Raw genomic sequence first — 22,472 nt, forward strand, 5'->3', positions numbered from 1 at the left:
ATTGATCCAGCCGCCGACGGTCCACCGCCTCTTTGCTGCTTTAACTGAGTGTGGTAAAAGGGTTGCGATCCCTCGGCGCTCGCTGGCCTTCTTGCCATCCGCTGCAGGAAAAGACTGCGTTTGCCGAAAAAAATAAAGAAGATACCGAGAATGACCGAGTGCGACTGGGTGGGTTTGGGCAAAGGGCTGGACGTTTTTGACTGCTGGTACTCTTACTATAAATTTGGGGCACCCCGCACTCCCACTCACCCCACCCCCAAAAAACCACCTTTCTTGGCAACCACTGGGCCACACAGTTGCAACATGCATTGCAGTAAGCCAGAATTGCCTCTCAAGGTAGGAAGATGACTGGGGACAGTATGCAGCTCCTACCCCTTCGCTAACTGCGGTGATGGGTTTGAACAAGAAAAATGTATCTTGTTAATTTTACATTTATTTACATTGTGCCTTGATCAAAAAAGGAAATGGGGGGAGGATATGGTGCATTTATACTCACTTCTCATGGAAACTGAAGGTTAAGGTTTAATTCTCTGTCCCCTAATTGTGGCCAAAAAAGATAAATTAAGAAAAATATCTTCTTATCCTTAAGAGTTGCTGACCTAATGTGTAACCTAGTAGAGAATTTGAAATAATCTTACTATTCTTTGTATTGGGCTCTTTTGTTTTTAATTGTATGTTTTGAACTCCGCATTTTAATACCATATTTGAAGAAGGTGAAACTCAAATAAGAAAGCTGCAGTGAGAGCCTATGATATAAAAGCAGTGGGTGTTTTGTTTCTAAGTCTATAAAAATTTGTGAATTGTCCTGTGGGGCTAAAAGATTTAGGTAGACACTAACTTTTACAGATTGTGTGGTACAAATTATGCCAACAAAAATTTTCAGCTAATTTGTCTTCCATTTTGACTAGATTCTGTTTTCTGTTTTGAGTCAAAGTTGATTAGAATTTTAGAGCCAGTTTTAGAGGGTGATTTGAAAGTCACAACCTCTGTGACTGAGGTTGCCCTGGGCAACCTGATTGAGTGTCCATAAAGTATAGGGTTGGTACTTGTTCCCACAAGTCACAGGGCAGCACCTTCCACCTAAGAAGCCTTCCATGGGCTGGGTAATCTAGACATTTTAAGGAAACCTGACGTGTTGTAATACCATGGGATTCTGGTGACTTACTCTTCTCCAGTATCTGTGCTCTTGATATTTAAAACACATTAATAAGCAGTGTCAAAAAGAATAAATAGCAAGAGCTGATGAGTTCTACTTCCAGCTTTGCCAGCTTCCTCCAAGATTATGAGTATTACATGAGTATTACTGAACTGTAGCATATTACTGTAAGGTGTTATTAACCTGTAAATTTCAAAACTGAATTCTGGAAGATCATGCATATGCATTGAGGTAGACCTGCAAAAAAGAAAATGGTAAAAACTGGTTCCATTTAGATGGCAACTTATTTACACCCGATTTATTTTCATTTTTTCTACACAACCACAAGAACTGTGGCAGATTTTTTTTCACCAATTTTACAGACAATATACAAGTAAAGGTGCAATGATGACAAAGAACTAGAATCTAGGTCACACAGTTCTTGCCTTGTGCTACATCTCTAACACTCTATTGATACTCTTCAAATCTGTACAAAAGAAAAAAGAATGTAGTAAATACTTCACATTTGCAGATCTGAACTCAAGATTTCAAAACAAATAGGTCTTGACAGTGGGAAACTTAACTTTGCTTAGACATTAAGTAGAATAGCCCAGCAATTCAGAATCAGTGGGTTATTCTAAAGAGGAACCCACCTAATTTGACCCAAATTTGATCCTCACTTAAGCCTGACAACTTGGTCAATATTCTTTCGTCCATTTTAGAGTTGGAGAAACTGAGAATATATACTTGCTAGTTTTAAGGATTTAGAATTCTTCAAGGGTCTCAGCCTCATGAATCACAAGAATCTACTATAGAGTCTTCAAAGTAAAAGAACTTTAATGCATATAAACAATCTTCTATTAATTTAACCTTAAAAAGTCAGTTACAGTACCCTGCCAATTTCTATGAGATTAGATATATAATATAATTTCAGACGTGGAAGGACTTAGATCTTAAATATTCCAGAAGTTGCCAAATTTGGAGGGTTTATTTAACTACCAACAGTTTCTGCCTACAGGGACACCAAAGAATGCATTTTTAAGGGCTTTATAACAAGTAAATCCCTATACACTTTCCTTCTTTTGTTCGAATAACTGAAAATCACTTTCCTATTGCTACATTTGGAGAGCCCTCATATCCTCAGATTAGGAAAGAAAACTATGTAATCCATCTCCTTTGTTTTGTCTATGAAGTTCCTCTTCATAGACAAGGAACTTCAAGCCTTGCAAAATAATTTCATCAAAGTCACACAGCTGTTATCTGTGGCAACATCAGAACCTGGAACTGGTGACACCTAATACGTGCTTTAGATAATTCTTACAGCAGGACGTACACAAATACAAATTTCCCAATTAGTCTGTTTGACTTGTTCTTCACAGAAAAGTACTTTCAAAATGCTTATTAAGGGCATTGTTCAAGTAGAACATTAATAGTTAACTGAAGATGTGCAATATGGTTTTATAGTACTTTTAAATAAAAAACTAGAACAACCCAATTAAAAAATAGAAGACCTGAACAGACATATTTCCTAAGACACACAGATGGCACATAGGCACATGGAAAGATGCTCAACATCACTAATCATCAGAGAAACGCAAATCAAAACCACAATGAGATATCACTTCACAACTGTCAGAATGACTATCATCAAAAAGTCCACAAATAACAAATGTTGGCAAAGATGTGGAGAAAAGGGAACCCTTGTTCACTGTTGGTGGGAATGTAAATTGGTTTTGCCACTGTGGAAGACAGTATGCAGGTTTCTCAAAAAACTAAAAATTGAACTACTGTATGATACAGCAATTCCACTCATGGGTATATAAAGTGCCCCCCCCAAAAAAACCCTAAAAACACTAATTTGAGCAATTCCACTCCTGGGTATATATATCTGAAGAAAATGAAAACATTAAGTCGAAAAAATATGCACCCCCCCCATATTCACAGCAGCATTATTTACAATATCCAGTAAGTGGAAGCAACCTAAGTGTCCATCAACAGATGAAGGGATAAAGATGATGTGAGAATACCACATCAGCCATAAAAAAGAATGAAATTTTGCCATTTGCATGTCATGGATGGACTTGGAGGGTATTATGCTAAGTGAAATAAGTCAAACAGAGAAAGACAAATACTGTATGATATCACTTATATGTGGAATCTAAAAAATAACAACAAACAAGTGAATGTAACAAAAAAGAAGCAGACTCACAGATACAGAGAACAAACCAGTGGTCACCAGTGGGGAAAGGGAAGCAAGGAGGGGCAAGACAGGGGTAGGGAATTAAGACGTATAAACTACTATGTATAAAATAAGTAAGCCACAAGGATATGTTGTACAACACAGGCAATATAGCCAATATTTTATAACTACAAATGGGGTATAACCTTTAAAAATTCTGAATCACTATGTTGTACATCTGAAACATAATATTGTAAATCAACTGTATCTCAAAAATAAATAAATAAAGCTGGCCTTTAGGAATGTTTATAGGGAAAACATTTTAGCTCAGGTTCAACTCACAGTAACTTTCTATTTTTCAAGATTATAACCAACCACACTACATTTAAAACGTAAGTAGATATATGTATAAAGGAACTTAGATTTCTATTTGATTTTCCCAACTAGAAATACCAATGAAATTGTTTATAAAGGACTTCCAAATCTTTCAGAAAATATTAAGCAATATAATACAACCTCAAGGTGAAGTTTACTTTAAAAAATTCTATTTATAGTAACAGAACTTTAGGGACACCTCATCCTTCAGGTTGTAACTATTTTAAGATAATTAAATCAGGTCTGGGTTAATATTTATCTTCACCAATGGAAGGTAGAGGAAGAAACTTGTTTTAAAAAATAAACTATTTTCAGGCACTTCATTGGTAATTTTGGCATAAGAGATATAATTAATATTAACTTCCATCTAATTAGTATGCTTCAGTTCTTTTATAAGTAATACTGTACAGTAAGCATTTTTTCTGCAATTAAGTTTCTCAGGATAGACTTCAAAAAACTAAAATTTCAGGATTCAAAGTCATGAACATTTTTTTACTTCTTGGTGCACTTTGTTAGTCTTTTAAAATGGGGTTATTAATTTACCTGGCAATCATCAATGAAAGTGCTGTTTCACTGTCAAAACTGGCTATCATAATTTTCTTAAACACTCCCGTGGTTTTTACTTACTGTTTTTAAAAAACTGTTATGTTTCCTACCTTGATATGTCTTTATCATTGAGACTAATATATTAATTATCTTTGCTTCATCAGAGTTACAGTACTTTGCCTATTTTTTTATGTAGGTATAAAAAAGACTTTATGAGGAAAATATATTAATCCTTTGTCATTCTTTCTAGATAATGCTCCCAGTCTGTGGTCTGCCTTTTTAATTTTGGGTGACTATGTTTTCATGTACAGATTAGGCAGTTAAATATATCAGTCCTTTCCTTTATAATTTGTCACTTTTAAGTTTATAATATTCTTTCTCAAAGTTTAAAATAACTTCCTCCTAGTTTCTATTTTTTCTATCATGTGATTTTAAATCAGTATTTAATAATTCATCTGAATTTTATTTTATTTTTTAAAAATAACCAATTTCCTAATGTTATTGAGCTGGCTTCCTATGTCTTTTCTTTTATATAATAAAATGTAAGCTCTAGGACCTTTATATTGTTCATCATTGTATTTCTAGCATCTAACAATGCCTGGCACATAGTAGGTACTCAGTATTTGTTGAACAAGTGATTAATAAGGTCTGTATAGTCTGTTCCACTTGAATTCCTTCATCTTCATTATTGAAGCTTGATGTTTTTTACGTATTTGACTTTACTAAGGATAAAACATGTTAACCTGCATGTCCTAGAAAACAACATGTAGTTTGTATCCATTCTTTTTAATATTTTGCTCCCTCCCTCCCCAAACAGCTAAATTACTTACATTTTAAATATTAAATATACATAGGTTAATTAAATATTAAATTATAATAGACAGCACCACTGTCTACCCAAGTTTGTCCAGAAACATAGGGGTATTCTTGATGTGTCCCTCTTCCTCACCAACCACATCCAATAAGTCACCAGGTCCTATGAATTCTACTTCCAAAATGTCTCAAATTTATTTACTAGTCTTACTGTACCACCACCCTTCCATAAATCATCAACAATCACATGGACTATTGTAGCTCCTCTCCACATGCAATCAAGATTCTAACAGCAGCCAAAGTAATCTTACTAAAATATAGTACATTGCTCTGTACCAATCTATGCAATTCAGTGGGTGCTCTTCAATGTCCTCGAGAGAAAAGGACTCCCAAGAAGGAGAGTAGAAGGGGCTAAGTTTTTTTGTTTTCCTCTGTTCTGTTTTTCCAGCTTTACTGAGATACAATTGACATATAACATTGTGTAAGTTCAAGCTGTCCAACGTGATGCTTTGATAAGCATGTATATTGTGAAATGATTACCACGATAAGATTAGTTAATACATCTATCACCTCACATCATTACAAATTTGTGTGTGTGGGAGTGGTGAGAACATCTACTTTTAGCAACTTTCAAATATATAATACAGCATTGTTAACTACCATCATCATACTGTAATTAGATCTCCAGAACTTACTCTTCTTGTAAGTTTGTATCCTTTGACCAAAATTTCTCCATTTCCCCCACCCCTCAGCCCCTGGCAGTCACCATTCTACCCTGTTTCTGAGTCTGACCTTTTTTCCCCCAGATTCCACATATATGTGAGATTATACAGTATTTGTCTTTCTCTGTCTGACTTAACTTCACTTAGCATAATGCCCTCGAGGTCCATCCATGTTGTTGCAAATGGCAGGATCCCCTTTTATGGCTGAATAAATATTCCATTATATATACATGCATATATACCAAAATTTCTTCATCCATTCTGATGAACATTTAGGTTGTTTCCATGTCTTAGCTATTGTGAATAATGCTGCAATGAACATGAAAATGCAAACATTGCTTCAAGACAGTAATTTCATTTCCTTTGGATCTATATACCCAAAAATGGAATTGTTGGATCATATGGTGGTTCTATTTTTAGTTTTTTGAGGAACCTCCATACTGTTTTCCATAATGGCTGCACTAATTTATATTCCCACCAACAGTGCATGAGGATTCCCCTTTTTCCACAACTTCACCAACTCTTATTGTCTCTTGACTTTTTGATAATAGCCATTCTCACTGTGGTTTAGATTTGCATTTCCCTGATGGTTAGGGATGCTGAGCATCTTTTCATGCACCTGTTGGCCATCTGTAAGTCTTCCTGGGAAAAATGTCTACTCAGATCCTCTGCCCATTATTTAATTATATTGTTTGGTTTTTTGCTATTGAGTTGTATGAGTTCTTCAGATATTTTGGATATTAACCCCTTATCTGATATATGGTCTGCAAATATTTTCTCCCCTTCCATAGGTTGCCTCTTCATTCTGCTATTCCTGTGCTGTGCAGAAGCTTTTTAGTTTGATGAAATCACATTTACTGATTTTTGCTTTTATTGCTTGTAGTTTTGTTGTCATAGTCACAAAATCATTATGAAGACCAACTCCAAGGAGCTTTTTCCCTATGTTTTCTTCTAAGAGTTTTACATTTAAGTCTTTGATCCATTTTGAGTCACTTTTTCTGAGTGATATAAGATAGGATTGGACCTAAGTTTAAATAACTGGGGTTTTTTTAGAACTTCATAATTGAGAATTGTTTTATTCATTTATCTTTTAGGATAAGAAAAGTACTTCAGCTTCAAATTCAGACACAGAAATGAAACCTGAACAACTGCCTCCTTGTGTGAACCCAGGCAATCCTGTGTTTTCATGTATGTTGGACCCAAAGACACTCCATACGGCTACCTCACTATCGAAACCTAAGATGATTATGTATAAAACCAATTCAAGTAATTATGGTGAATTTTTACCTATGCCACAGTTTCTCCCCTGCTATTATGCTCCAAAGGATCAAGTGTTTTCAAGCCGTATCAGAGCTACTGGATTTTATCAAAATAACACTCTAAACACTGCGCCTGACAGAACAAGAACCCTTGATTTTCCTAATTTTCAACACACTCTATGAAAATATATTAGTCCTAAAGAGAAAATACACTCAGGAAAAAATGAGTTTTAAATCTAAGGCTAGGATACCTAATTTGAAATATAAAAAGATTTGTATTAATTTTTTTAAAATACCTAAAGCAGTACAAAAGATAACTGAATGACAGTGACTTCTTAAATAAAAATGTGTTCAAAATAGAATAAAATGTAAAAAGCATTTCATTATATCCTAGTTTTATTTAGTTCATGTAACTCTAAAAGCTTCAAAAGTATTTCAGGACCTCAGTTGTCTACTGAGTATATTTATCATGACAAAGGAACACAGGAACTCTAATATGAAAAGCTGAATTAAGGAAGATTCTGACCAGTAATTTCCTACTTTTCAGTTATTTCGACTAGTAGCTTAGAACATGGAGGAATGTTAGTTCCCACAGCCAAACTGGTGGAAGAGAGGACTTCATTCATTCATTTATTGAACATCTACTCATGGTAGGCACTATACGATGCAAATGGAACACAGTAATAAAATACCATGTCTTTTACTGTTCCAATAAACAACATTTTGGAAGAATGAGATCAGTAAATTAGTAACACATGATAATTTATGTACTGTAAAATACGTAAAAGGTCTTTCAGACACAGAGACAGAATTGCTTAAATTGAGACCAAAGCAATCTGGAGAAACATCCTGGAGAAGGTAAAGCCAAATCAAAGGAAAGGTCAGTCAGGCAGAAGAAACGTTATGCATAAAAGAACAGAAATGTGAGAGAATGTTGCATATTTTTACAAATGCAATTACTTTGATATATCTTAGAGAGCATGAGCAGTGGTGGATGATGGGCTGTTCAGTTATTTAAACTCTGTAATCCCATTGTATACAGAGATTTATTTAGCTGCCATCTGTAGAAACCTCCTGTTCAAATAGATCTGAGTACCTTTACTGGAAAAAAAATCACTGTTCTTATTTTTCCCTGTTGGTTCAGGATATTCACATCAATTAAAGAATAATCTTTTGAGTCACTAGGGGATCAGAAAAGTTGGGTTCGGAAAAGTTGACCCTTCTATTTACAAAAATAGCTTGATGTAAGAAAACAGCTCAAACTCTGCAGCTTCATAAAATGCTTCCAACTACCCCAAAATATGGTATTTGGTAATGGCACAAGAAAGAAAAAAATTAGTTTTGTTCACTTCCTCTAAAACATCAAAAATCAAGGCAGTGCACAAGATTTCCAGGTGAATGATGCAGCAGAATTTCAGTTTACCAGCCTTTTCTCTGCACAAACTATATACACTATTTCCCCCCTTCACTGTAGGTGCTTGATTTGTGGCAAGTGAAGTCAACTTTTTAATATGTAGAATCTAGAGATTAAGCTAAAGTTCCTTACTATGATAGGTGGTTAGGCCCTTTTTTGTTTTTGTTGTTGCTAAAATAAGAGAGGATGAATATCTCAGAATCAAGCATGTAGTCTGAAATGCCAATTTGTCATTCAGTGCCTATTAAAGTCCAAGGACTATTCTAGACAATAAGTACCTGCCTTCATGGAGGTGAGAGTCTAATAAATTCTAGTAGGGGAAACAAACCAAAAACACATGTATGAATATATGTATATATTCATATATAAATGTTATAGAATCTAAATATGTATATGTTTCTGTTACACATCTTTATGTTATACATGTTTATGCACACACAAATATTTATAAATATTTATATGTACATATAAATATGTAAGTGTAAAATAGGTGCACATATTTACATGTAAATATTTACATCCATATGCATATAACATTCATGTATTTATGTTATACAAATTTTATCTATGTAGATACTTTATTTACATGTTCTTTACATTTAAATGTTTATATATGTCTATATGTGTAAAATATGCCAGGCAATAAGAGTTACGAGGGAAAAATAAAATAGGGTTGGGGAGGCGTGCTTGGGCAAGGAGTTATTTTAGGTAGGGAAGGGTATAAACTGGTATTTGATCACACTCCTGAAGGAACTGGAGAGTCAAGCTGTTGAGGCAACTAAATATCAAGTCTGGAGTTCAAGGGAGAAGCCCACGTTAAATATAATCAATTTAAACAACATCTACACAGTGATATTATTTAAAATCATGAGACCAGATAAGACAACAAAGTGTAGGCAGAAGAGAGATCTGAGGACAAATCTCCAGGGAACTCTAACATTTAGAAGTCAGGGATGATCAGGCATAAACAGATGAGACCAAGAAGTGACGAGTGAAGTGGGAAGAAATGAGGAAGAGTGGGATGCCCCAAAGCCACATAAAGAACTTGTTTCAATATGAGGGAATGGCCCAGCTGTATGAAATGATTTGGGGAGCTAACACATGGACTGAGACCTGAAGGTTTGATTAGGCCTGGAGAGATCACTGGTGACCTCAACAAGAACTGTTCAGTGAGGTCCTAGAGAGAAAAACTGTACTGGAATAGATTTAAGAAAGACTGAAAGAAGTAAAAACTATGTTTTAGTCATTTTGCTGTACGTTGAACAGAGAAATGTGGTGACAGCTAGAAATAGATGTGGGGCGAAAGGTTCCTTTTTAAAGATAGGATTATAATATAGCATATTTGTATTTTGATGGAACCACATTTTAAGAACCACTGACCCAATGGTAATCAGTTCTATAAAGAAAAATCAAAGGTATGGATAGGATAAATACAGAATTATTCACCAACTTATAGTATATTTAGAACTAGGATACATAAGAACAACATATAAGAAGCATTAGCATATTGGCTGTAAAGTATTAATTTAACTACTCTGCAAGATATACTAAATAAAGCAGTACATTTGGAATATGCTATCCTAAAATGTAAAAAATAAGCATCCTCTGTTACCGCCCCCCTCAAAAGACTCCATTTCAGTTACCTGTTTAAACAATCAACTCTCCTGGAAAATATTTAAAGCACATTAATTAAAGAACTCACATACTTTAGGCAAACTTTCCTACCTTTACACAATTATCAGAATATTTGAAGTTTTACTTCCATTTCTTGACTCATCAATTCTGGAAATATGGCATGAGCTCTCAGCTTTAAATGAAACTGAAGGCTTCTCTTCCTAGAGGAATATTTTATCAGTTTGGTTAGGTCTTTTCCTCTTTTAGCTATAAACTAAAAGATTATCATAAATACAGTTTACCCCATGAAGAATCTAATTAATATATTTGACCAAATGATATTGGTTAGTTCTATTACTAACTATAATAGCTCAAAATTATTCTGAGTTTATTATGTTCTAGGTACTATACTGAGCAGTTTGTTTACTAAACAAAAACCATGTTTATTTAGGTCATAAAAAGACTAAAAGGAAGTATGTTGTAAGTATCGTCAACAGCAGTTCCTTAAAGAGAATATCTTGATAGATGATCTTAGGGTCATATGCCTTTAAAACATTTAAGAAGGGGAAATCACATGTCAAAGAGAAGATGCTAGTAACCTGGTAATGACTTTTAAAATTAACCTGGTTTTATTGTTAGTACAGGAGAGTTAGTTACAGTGAAGTAAGCCTTGTGGGAATTATCCTAAGCTTTGTAGGAATGAAGAAGCCTGTTATGGGGAGTTGGAATGCATGATGCTATGATACATTCCATTCATCAAACTAATTATTCTTGTTCTGCGTCCATGTTTGCCAAGCAACTCTGTGATTAGATTTACCTGATACATAGTTTGCTTATAAAGAGAAATGAATTGTCACATGACCTACCGTGACCATGAATGTCCTCAATTTCCGATTATGAATTAATAATAAGTAGGCAGTCTGTCTTGTTCATTCTCCAGAGCTTAGTTAATGTGCATGTGATCCTCGGAGACGGGTCAGCTCTTGAGGATGCTCTTGGATCTTTGTCTGAGACCGAGCCAGAACAATTACATAAGGTAATGAAACACACCCCTGTTGCCAGGCTTCTTGGGAAATCACCTCCTAACCTTTTCCCCTGATGGTGTGTGCAAAAATCCTTTGCCCTTTTTCTCCAAATAGATGAGGTTTGTTGGAAAGTACACGGCTTGCCACTGACAAGTGGTCTCTCCTTGACCAAATTCTAAAGATTCCTCTGAGCCACTTTTTCAACTACACCTCATCCTTGTGGAAGCAGATAGGTGAGAGGGTGCCTGGAGAAAAAGAACCAGATATAGCTTCTTGACATAAGAGAAGCCATTTCAGGCCTAGCCATTTTGTGATCTAAGCCTGGACACAATGCTTGCCCTTGAACAGGTCTCAGTCATAATGACCTTAAGGGAAAAAAGAACAAAAAAAAAAAACAAAGGACTCTTATCAGGAAAGAGAAGTAACAATAGCAAAGATAACAAATCAGATAATAAAGACTCCCAGTTCTGTTTCAATAGTAAAGATTAGCCTGAAGCACTTTCTTGAGCGTTCTGCAGAATTTAACCCCTAGAAGGCTCCAACATCAGATCTGGTGAAAACCAAGGGTTGTTGATGTTGACTCTGACCCTCAGGACTTCAATCATCTAAATCTTGGACTCTGTTCACCTTTGCCCCAATTCTCTGCTGAATTCTCTGCCCAGGCCCTTTCATGAGTATGCATGTACCCTGGGCTTACAACTTCCCTGATTTTGCTGTTTCAGGAGACATTGCTTTGGGAAAGATCCCTGGGGTTCTTCCTACTTGCTGCAAGTAATAAATCCTTCATTCTGCTCTTTGCCTTGGTTGTGTCTTGTGGCTCAACACCCACCAACAGGTGAACCCAGAGTTCGAGTAACATTTACGTGTAAATCATCACACAGTAGTAGGGGATTAAAGAACTCCAATTTACATTACAACAAATGTAATGGCTATATTTACCTTATTCTCCTCCTGGTATCTTAAGATTAATTTCAATCAAATGGTTGGCATTAGAAAAACAAAAGAACTACCATAACAGTTTTTTCTTTTAACAATCTTTTATTCATAGGTTTTAATGATAACACTATTATTTGGGAGGCATGTTTTTAGCATAAATGAAATGAGAAGTCTGTATCTATGTTTTAACTCTATCACTACTTCAGTCTAAGACAAAAGTCCCTTAATAGAAGATTGTTCAAAAGAAGTCAAGTATTTCACGAAAACAAGTGATCATCTATTGCTTTTAAACCAAGACTTTATTTAGAGGATAGAGTCAAAATAATAAGTAAGTACTTAAGAATCCCTTCTACCACCTCCAGAAACACATCTTTTGCCCTTAGGGCAGCTATTGGGCCCAGTTTTTTGTTTTCTGTTGAGATGGTAAGAGAAAGAGCCTGAGGAAAGACTAGGTTGGTTACTGTCTTTAAATGTCAAATCGGTACTTGAGACACAGAAGAATCACTTTTATTTTGGTTACATTTATTTTTCAAAATCAAAACAAACCAGGGTTGACTATGAGAAAAAGCAATCCTGCCTCAACAGAAGGTCAGGACTGCTACAGAAGTTATCAAAAGTCGCTTTGTAGATGTAAAAGTTTCACCATTGCTGAGCTACGATATCTTACATATTCAAAAAATATTGCATTAAAAAAAGAAAAGAGGTTGTATTATGATCCACTTGAATGACAGTAGATGACCAAATACCATAACAATTTATCCCTAAAAATTGTTTTCCTAAAAACCCTCTAAATATAATCAGAGAATTGTAACAACTATTAGATGCAAAAGGGAAGCTGCCCCAGTTTTGCTTCCTGCTTGCCTCGTCACAGTGCTACAACACAAATGGTGGTGCAGTCCACTGCCAGGAGCGGAATACTCTAAGTTAACATTTCCACCCTTTGCTGTCTTTTTGCCCCCTCGTATACTTGAAGGTACTAGAAAACAATCTCACCAGAAAACTTAACCACCACCAGATAGTGTTATGAAATATGATGAACGCTTTGGTGAACAGTGCCAAAGTTAAAGATAAGGTTTTCCAAACAGTTGTTTCACTAAGGTAAACTGGTCTAACCCCAAACAACAGGGGGTGGAGCAGTATTTTTTTTTTAAAGGGTCTGTGCATTTGAAAACTAAGTGAAAACATCAATATTTATGATTCAGACAATTAAATTGTGCATTTAATCCAAACAAAATACTTTATAAACACGATCTTTTAAACTTCTACCTTGCTAAAAATGAATCAGCAAATGTCCTAGTAGTCACACCAACAAATATTTTGTTAGTATTTATTAGGGCAAGCTGAATTCAGTAACAAACAATATATAATTAAATTATGTAGTAATATGAAGCAAAGAATTAAAATAGATTATTCTTATTTTGATTTACTTATTCAGATACCATTCAAATTAACATTTCATCTTCTACAGATTTATAGTATTCTGCCCTCTACAGAACTAAAGAGAAGGTGATTCTGCACAATCAGCCGTAATACGTAGATTCCTAACACCTCCAGGTATGTCTGTAAAACTTAGAACAACGCCCAGTTACCATACCTAGTTGTTTCCAGTAGTCATTAAGATTTTAGTTCTGTTCCTTGAATTATAGTCCGAATCTTCTCAGCATCATTTTGTACAATTTTGTTGGATGGATCAATCTTAAGGGCAGCTTCATAATCCTGTAGGCCTATGTTTACATAGCAATGATGATCAGTAAAATATTTTATAAATACTTGTGTTATCTAGTATCTAGACAGTATTTTTAAAAAAACAAAAAGAATCACTAAGTCCATGGTTCAGGGCAAGTACCAGGTTTTAAATCAGACTCCCATCTTCACATACATGGTAGTATCTCTAAGAGACAGCAGAAATTTTTCAGTAATTTCAGGAATAATTATAATGATTTCATTCAGGATTCAGGAAGAAGCAGTTGTTTTAAATAGAACAAATAAGCTAACAGTTTAAACTCATTAAAGCATGTATAAGACTCAAAACTCATATATCAAAAGGACATTTTTACAAGAATCTACTGTAAAACAGAGGCAACTATATTTAATTTCTTGTAATAAGCCGTAATGGAAAAGAAACTGAAAAAATGTATCTATGTGTGTACATATATGTAAAACTGAATTGCTTTGCTGTACACCTGAAACTAACATTGTAAATCAACTACACTTCAATAAAAAATAAGATTTAAAAATAAATAAAATAAACAACAAGGTCCTACTATATTGCACAGGGAACTATATTCAATACCTTGTAATGGTATATTAAAAAAAAGACATTTTTTATCATCTCAATGAAAAAGTAATAAATGTCATCTTATTTCAAAATTCTGGATTTTAAAAAACAATTTTAGTAGATTCAATCCATACTTTATATAATTCATACACTAATATTTGTGATTTTTTTGGGTACTTATCCAATCTACAGAGTTTCTTTGAAGAAAATTGGTTAGAAAGGAAAGCATTGTGGACTAGTTGTTAAAAATAAGTAACTGAATCTAAATCTTTACCAAAAAAATCAGTGGGAAGAATTTCTTTGGGAGTAGGTAAACCTGAGTTCTAAGTGCTGTTGATCTGCTGTGCCACTTCAGGCCAATCACTTAACTTCTCCAAGCCTCCATTCCTTCATCTTTAAAAATGAAGGGTCCTTTTAGCTCAAAAAGGTCTATGATGCTATAATTTCTAAAGAATGCTTACAGTGTTTCATTCCTGTCTTAACAATTTTTCTCCTCATGAAGCTGGATAAGACTCTAAAAAACGAACAGGCATATAAACCTAATTTGGATACTCTGGGTAGAAAACTCTAAAAATGGCAGAAACAATCTTACAAACAAGCCAAAAATTATTAAGCTTTATAAGCTAGAGTCCATTCCCTGGCAAGACATCCAGGTCCTGAATGAGGGGGAACTGAACAGGCATCAAGGCAGGGAGGTACTGGAAGAGGAGCACTGAAGAGAGGACTCTGGGGCAACATGAGCAAGTGCAGACAGTCCTTAAACACAGTAAAAGTGAAAAGCTATGAAAATGAATTAAATGCTATGGCTTCTATATACATGGGACTGAATTACAAACTTTAGTACAGTTTCACAAAAATAAGCAACTGATCATACGTTGTCGCAGATCAGTTATTTCTGAGCTTATGTACGTATGTAGTGTCTGTGTGTGTGTAAGACCAAAGAAGCTCATTTTAAACTTTCCATTATATCAGCTCACGGTGAAAAAGAATGCGACAATGAATATACATAAATTTACATATAACTGAAAAAATGTGCTCTACACTAGACATTGACACAACATTGTAAACTGACTATAACTCAATAAAATAAAATTTCAAAAACTTTTCCATTATATCTTAAGTGACTCATTTATATCCTTTATCACACATCTTTCCATAAAAATGTTGTCTGACACTGCATTATTTCCCTAGACCTTAACTTGTTCACATCTTGTTTTTTTTTCTTTTTTCAAGTATAGTTGATTTCATACCTTGTTTTAATTCCTTTCTACAACAATGATTTTTTTAAATATTTCAAATCATTTTTTGTTTTGTCAGGTAAATTGCACAGAATAAATTCAATGCTAAAAATGTAAAATAATGGAGTCACCTAGAATAATCCCAATGACTTTTTCTTCACAGTATAACTTCTTCACAGTATAACACAGTGGAACTAAAAATATTTCTATCAATTTCTTACCTTCTATGTACAATTCTAGTTGACAGAATGCTGTTCCACGTCGTATGTGTGCCTTCATTCTTGCATTAGCATTGTCTGCAACAGGTGGCGTCAACAATTCTAGTGCCTTACAAAACAACAACAACAAGGGAAAGATGTAATTTCCTAATTTAAACTTGAGCAAAAACATGATAAAAACCTAAAAACAAGCCTCAAGCCCTCAGCCACCTAAATTTTTGGCTTAGTTGGGACAGGAATTTATCAAATACATTTATGTTGAACAATTTTAGGAATTGCTTAACTGTTCCTATATGAGATTCATATCCCTGCCCACAAACTTATGGTTTGGTTTATCATTTGAAGCCTTTACAGGGATGAATAAATAGCATCTGTGGTCTTCTGTACTCAAATTGGGTGACTCGGTTTATTCATTCATTCAATAAATTTTTGTTTGTGCGTGAAATTGTGCTAGTAGAAAGGAAAACTGGATCGTAAAAATACTGTCGTATCTTTAATAGCTTAATGAGATCAAAGCATTAGGACTTGAATGTTTCTTCCATATTCTCAATCTCGAGCCACATAAGAGGTTTCTCATGTGATTTCCCTTAAAACAAGTTACTGTGTTATATAATAAAAGGCAAAAAAACTAGACATTTAAGATAATGACATGACATTAATTATGGAAATTAGGATACTGAGTTACTCTAAAAATGGGAAAATGATTATGAGATATCCTTCTACTGTGCAAGTGGTAGTGACATGAAGTGTTCGCCTTTCCACCTTGCATTAAGTCTGCAAAACTTTAATAAAAAAGGTGAACACAAACTGACAACCATTTACTAATTTTCTTAACTTCAGCTGATACAACAAGGCAATACAGTAACAACTGATAGGAGATCTCTAATCTGACTTGAAATCTCTAGATACACTAGTTCCTTGTCTATTTAAAAAATATTTTTTAAGGAAAAAGATGTAATAAGCAAGATGATTCTTAAAATCCTGCCATCTCAAATTTAAATTTAATTGACAAAAGATAAGGGCATCATTTAAACCAATAAACAGCAGCATATCAATTTTAAAGTCCCACATGTAAATACATAGATACATGTACCTTAGAAGAATCTTCGATGGCCTTGTGTAAATTTTTTAGCTTTAGGTGGCAAGCAGCACGATTCAAATACAATAGTGGAATCTTATTATTTAGTCTTATGGCTAAGTTGTATGCATTAATAGCTGCCAAATAGTTTTCTGTTGCAAACAATTTACTAAGGAGACAAACACAGAAAAGAAAAACAATGTAATTAACACTGAAAAGAAACACAGAAATGATACCTAATGATATCTGGCAGAGGTGATGGATGGCTCACCTCCTTTTCTATTCCTTGTACAGTGGACACTGTGGGAGGCACTAACTCCACCTTTCCTCCACACATCAGTATGTCATCTGAATGGCTGACCTCACCTTCACCTCCAAGGGTAGCCGAGCAGTAGCTTAAACCAGTAGGCATGTTTCCATCCTCTCTGCTACAATGATTGACACAGGGATGGATTTATTTAGGAATGGATTTATTTATTTAGGAATGACCTAAATTGGTCTTTTCAGAATGAAGCCTGTGATTTTGTTTTCAAAGTTGGAGAACAAAAAAATTGGGAAAACTCCCCCTGCTGGATATAAGTGAAGAAAGCACACAAGCCCAAATTGTTGACCATTTTTAACATCCTCGTAGGAGCTAGCACTAGAATAAGCTGATACAATGGAATTATGAAAAGAATAAAAAAGCAGAAGGGAATCTGAGTCCTTGGTGATACAGTTAAGCTGCTGGATCAAGGTTTACTTGAAATGTAACACCCCTTTAGCTTTTTAGTTACACAAGCCAATAACTTCCATTTAACATTAAGCCAGTTTAAAGCGGGGTTTTCAGTTACTTGCAAACAAAAGAATCCTAATAAATACACTCTTTCAGTTCAGATCTTCCAAAATTCTCTTCAAATAAAGAAATATACATAATTAAAGTACTTATTTTAAATGCAAAGTTTCTTTTTTGTTTTTCGTGTACAATTCCTGGTATTTTGAAAAACGCATAAACATAAGGAAAATAGAAAACAGTTTGCCAAATATTAAAGTGCCATTTAAATAACACTTTGTATTCATTTTCAGCTGACTGTACGATATACTTTACAGTCTAGAATATTAAATGTGATGACATCAGAAGTAGACCCAGAGAATCATGAGTGCAAGGTAAAATGACACCACTGTGACATCTAGCCTAAGCCTGACTCCAGTTTAAAATTACTCGCACAGACTAGAAAAGCTAATTCTGCGGGAACAGTTTCTGAAATGCCTCCTATCAGCTAGGGTGTTTCTAACCGTACGTAACAGAACCTCAACTCAAACTGGTTTAAACATGGAAGGAAACAGATCACCTCACATTAAAAAAAAGTTCACAGGGAAAGGCTCCATGCCCAATGTGATCAGCAGCTCAAGGATGTCACCAAGGCCTCCCCGCTTCTCCATTCCACTGGAGCGAGCAGTGACTTCCCCCTGGGGCTGGCATTCCTCATGTGTAGTAGAAGGTGCCACATGCAGGCACATTCATTTGAAGAAAATGGGACAGTATCTTCTGGTATATGCTCCGTGAGAGCAAGAAAACCTTGCCCAGAAATCTCCCAGTTCACATTCTTTCCCATCTCATTGACCAAAAATGCCTATCCTTAAAACAAAATTTTGCCTTAAAAAAACCCTACCAGTTTCTCCGTCAATCTCTCTCTCCCCAACCTCTCTCTCCCCAGTTTCACTCCCCAATTTTTTTTCAAGAGGATATTAAATTGTTTATTGATTATGCAAGATAATGGATGAGACACAAGCTTCATTCCCATCTATAACTTTATCTGGTATTACAATTCAATTTAGATTTATCACATAGGATGTATCAACAATCAGACTAAGGACCAAAACTCCATGACTTTGCTTGAGTGACCCTTTACCCAGTACTATATATTTCAATTTGGGAACTTTTTAAAAAATTTCACCAATATGACCATCTTTCCATGTTAATAAATATAGATATATTATTTTTACAAAGATTTTTTACAGAGCATTCTCTCATTGTGCAAGGATTTCTAAAACCAGTCTCCTCCTACTGACGGACATTTAAGGCTTTTATTTCCCAATACTTTGGTTTTATAAACAAGCTTATAATAAATTCTGTACACATATATAACACACACACACACACACACACTCACACACAAACCCAGCAGTGTAATGAAAATAACCCTGATCTGTTGAAGTCAATCAGAAAATATCCCTGGACTTGGGGTAGGTCCCCATCCTGAACTACATGGGCAAGGTCTATATACTGAAACAAACAGGGACTCAGCCAACAAGGATAAAAGAAGACAATAAATGTTAGCTAGATAACCTATTGTGTCTACTACAAACCTTTTTAAAATTAACTTTAATTTTCAAATTTACCATTTTAACCATTTTAAAATGGTTACAGTAATCCTAGTGGCTGGATGGAAATGAACTCTTTATCAGATATGTGATTTGCAAATATTTTCTCTATTCTAAGGACTGTCTTTTCATTCCGTTGACAGTGTCCTTAATGTACAAAAGGTTTTAATTTTGATGCATTCCAACTTAACCATTTTTTCTTTTGTTGCCTGTGCTTTTGAAGTCACATCCAAGAATACTGTCAAATCCAATAAACCCTATGTTTTCCTCCAAGAATTTTCTAGTTTCAGCTCTTATGGTTAGCTGTTTGATGCACTTTGAGTTAATTTTTGTATATGGTATTAGGTAAGGGTTCAACTTTATTCTTTTGTATGTGGATATCCAGTTTTTCCAACACCATTTGTTGAAAAACTGTCCTTTCTCCATTGACTAGTCTTAGCACCCTTGATGAAAATCATTTGACCATGATTTTCACACATGAGGGTTATTTCTGGGCTGTCTATGCCATTGGTCTGTATCTACACAAACCTTATAGTAATACATACATTTGGAGTTCTATTTTTCATCTTTAATGTAAGTTTATAGTTTTATAATACAACAGTTTTATCAGAAAAGTTCTCCTAGGTTCTAAGGGAAAAGGAGCTTACAATGAGCAGTATTAAAAGAATACTGTAGGAGGCATAACAGTAAAAAATATAAAGTATTAAAAAATTTTTAATGTTTACATATATATATTAAAATATAAAACCAAGTGAACATTACATTCTTTACAGTTCAACACCAGTACAAACATGCAATAAAGCGTCATTTGCTTTATGACTTTCAAAATGGTTCTGAACTCAGAAACAGCTGAATTTCAAAAGGAAAGGAAAAAAAATTAAACCTCTGTCTGAAGGGCTGAAGGGCAATAGCCTTTGAACACCAAATTTAAACAGAGAAGCTAATAACCAGTGTCTCCTGTGATGGCTCCAAATAAAGCAATGCCCATGAAACAAATTATGCAAAAGTAGTCATTCAGCACATACTGAGTGCTTACTGTACTGACTGCACAGCGAGAGCAAAAGAGACATGGACAACTGCAAACACGCACTCCTGTCATTTCTATGATGATTGATTGGTTTGCCTTTGTAAACAAAGAAACATTCTGATTGGCAATGGCCAAAAGGGCCAAACATTTTGGGAAAGCCTTAGGCATGGGAGAAGCTACAAGAGGCAGGAGTGATAAGAAAGAAGCAATGTACTTGTTTGGTTTTTAAATGGAGGTACTGGGGATTGAATCCAGGACCTTGCACATGTTAAGCACATGCTCTACCACTCAGCTATATCCCCACCCCGAGAAAGAAGCAATGTGGAGGAAAGTAAAAAAAAAAAGGGGCAGAAGAGTTAAGAGAAATCCAAAGTCGTGGGGCTTCGAGACAGCCATGGGAGCAGGGAGAACCACACATTCCAACACAAGACAGAACAGCTCCACTTTGTGGGCAATAGGAACTTGAACAGCCACCTGCCCCTCAAAGGACTTTTAAGGTCTCTTGTTTCTTTCAGCATCTTATAGGGATGGAAAACATTCCTGGGTATCTCGAGAGCTTCTAGAATTAAGTATTAGTGCACCGCAGTGAAGGAACACCCCCGGTACAATTCAGCACTCGGGAGGAGGAGGCTGCCGCATACTAAATAAAATGACAGGTTAGGCCAGAAGAGGGACTGTCCTGCAGCAGAATATTATGGGCTGTAAAATGCATACAACCAGTCAACAAACAAAATTATAATTATGTCAAAGAGGTCATCTTAGAATATGGATTCTAAATTTCTTGAAGGCTGGCAAAAGGTAGCAGCATAAGAAATCTTGTCTCTAAAAACAAAGAGAGTTGTAAAACCTGCAGCAGAGCAAGGCAGATTTGGCAGATCTGTTCTGCCAGGAGGTGGGTACAGGAGGATACAGGGAGACAGTTCTCCAGGGGTCTTTAATGTTCCTTCATGGTTTACGTCAGATGCACTGACAGCTTTCGCTTGGGACTATCTTTTCACAGATGTCTGGATGGTGCACAGCCTTGAAGACAGGGACAGTGTCTCTCTCTGGGGCAAAGAGCAGATATGTCTGCTGCTCAGTGTAATAAAGTTAATATCTCCTTGTGAAGCTAAAGGTTGGACAGGTTTGTTTACAATCTTTTTATAAAAAATTGTGTTCCTTAAGCTTGGCTTTCTCAGTTATGGCATAAACCTACTGTGTGTACGGCATCCACCTGGGCCCACCTCTGCACTGGCCCCACAGGATTGGAGGGGCAAAGGGAACCAAGATGAAAGTCATGTTATAAAGTCCTTTGTCTTGACTAATGAGTCTCCTGGCTTCCACTAGCATCTATGAAATTATGGTAGGCTACCTCATCACAGTTCTTGCCAGGGCATGGGTTCAAACCAAAAAATTGGAGAAAATTCAATTTGGCAAGTAGAACTGTATTCTGTGTTGGGAGAAGATGGTAACAGGTGGTCAACGATCAGTATGAAAAAATCTAACATGAAGTAAAAGGACATCCAGACAGGCAGGCAGAATCCAGCCTCAGAAAATTCACAAACAGCAGGCAAACAGAAACCCAGACTGGCACAAGCTGGTACTAGGTCAGTCAGTCAGCAAACAGCGGGGACCTACCTACAGAGCAAGGGTTCAGAAGCAGAATTAACCTGGGTGGTAAGAGAAAAAGTAAAACCAAAGCAGAGCCTCAGTCTTGAAAGGACTGGAGAGTAGGCAGGCTACAAAATCTGGCACTTAGGCCACGAGAGAAAAAAAAAAGAAAATTCAGATTCTGGAACTAGTTAGGTGATTTTATGTAACAACAGTAACACGATGCTGGCTGCTAGACTGTAGAGGTGTATATCCTTAATCTCCTCCTACCTAACATTAGAATTTGCTGTGGAGAGTGAGGTATGCAGATGCAATTCAAGTGGTCCTACAGTGGGGGGAAGAAGGAACTTGCAGCTTGGGGTTAAGACAGGGAGGTCCAAGCACAGAGAAACATCGGTGAGACAGAACAACAATCACACCTTATATGATCACAAGTGTCTGGAAGGGTAGCTATTAGAGTCACTTACAGATTCTGAGTCATGTAAGGCTGTTAAACAACATCATACCATGCAAGTATCTAAATCAGAGCATCTAGACTCTGTTTTATGTGAGATGTTCTCAGTAAAAAGCTTTCTGGTACGCTGCTTATTGGAAAAGGTAAAATGCTTTAATGAGCAAATAAAATTAGCTAAGCTTATGTATTTTCCTGAAAGGTAGATTTGGC

The 22,472-nt window shown here is 35.5% G+C and overlaps 2 protein-coding genes across 4 annotated transcripts in view; one reads left to right on the plus strand and one right to left on the minus strand.

The window, feature by feature from the left end:
- Positions 1-30: 30 nt before the first annotated feature.
- Positions 31-12,116, plus strand: PIERCE2 (piercer of microtubule wall 2). 2 transcript variants are annotated; one of them, XM_010969478.3, is made up of 2 exons: positions 31-168; positions 6,865-12,116. In XM_010969478.3, the coding sequence occupies exons 1-2, from the start codon at positions 151-153 to the stop codon at positions 7,210-7,212; spliced, it is 366 nt and encodes a 121-aa protein (XP_010967780.1). In that variant the 5' UTR covers positions 31-150; the 3' UTR covers positions 7,213-12,116. The 2 variants fall into 2 exon arrangements, with proteins under 2 accessions (XP_010967780.1, XP_010967779.2); XM_010969477.3 differs by having other exon boundaries at positions 151-336.
- A 387-nt stretch (positions 12,117-12,503) lies between these two features.
- DNAAF4 (dynein axonemal assembly factor 4) overlaps positions 12,504-22,472 on the minus strand; it is a 39,761-nt gene continuing 29,792 nt past the window's right edge. The window contains exons 7-9 of one of the 2 annotated variants that reach the window (XM_010969479.3): positions 16,846-16,999; positions 15,756-15,861; positions 12,504-13,742 (exon numbers count right to left, since the gene is read on the minus strand). In XM_010969479.3, coding sequence (XP_010967781.1) covers positions 13,633-13,742; positions 15,756-15,861; positions 16,846-16,999 — 370 coding nt within the window. In that variant the 3' untranslated portion in view covers positions 12,504-13,632. The remainder of the gene's footprint in view (positions 13,743-15,755; positions 15,862-16,845; positions 17,000-22,472) is intronic. The other variant, XM_010969480.3, reaches the window with a different exon arrangement.

The sequence above is a fragment of the Camelus bactrianus genome, chromosome 6 (genome assembly GCF_048773025.1).
Source record: "Camelus bactrianus isolate YW-2024 breed Bactrian camel chromosome 6, ASM4877302v1, whole genome shotgun sequence".
Lineage (NCBI taxonomy): Eukaryota > Metazoa > Chordata > Mammalia > Artiodactyla > Camelidae > Camelus > Camelus bactrianus.

Coding starts and splice junctions, on each gene's coding strand:
- PIERCE2 (XM_010969477.3), top strand. CDS start 151: ATGACCGAGTGCGACTGGGTGGGTTTGGGCAAAGGGCTGGACGTTTTT. Junction 337..6,864: donor AGCCAGAATTGCCTCTCAAG/GTAGGAAGATGA, acceptor TTTATCTTTTAG/GATAAGAAAAGTACTTCAGC.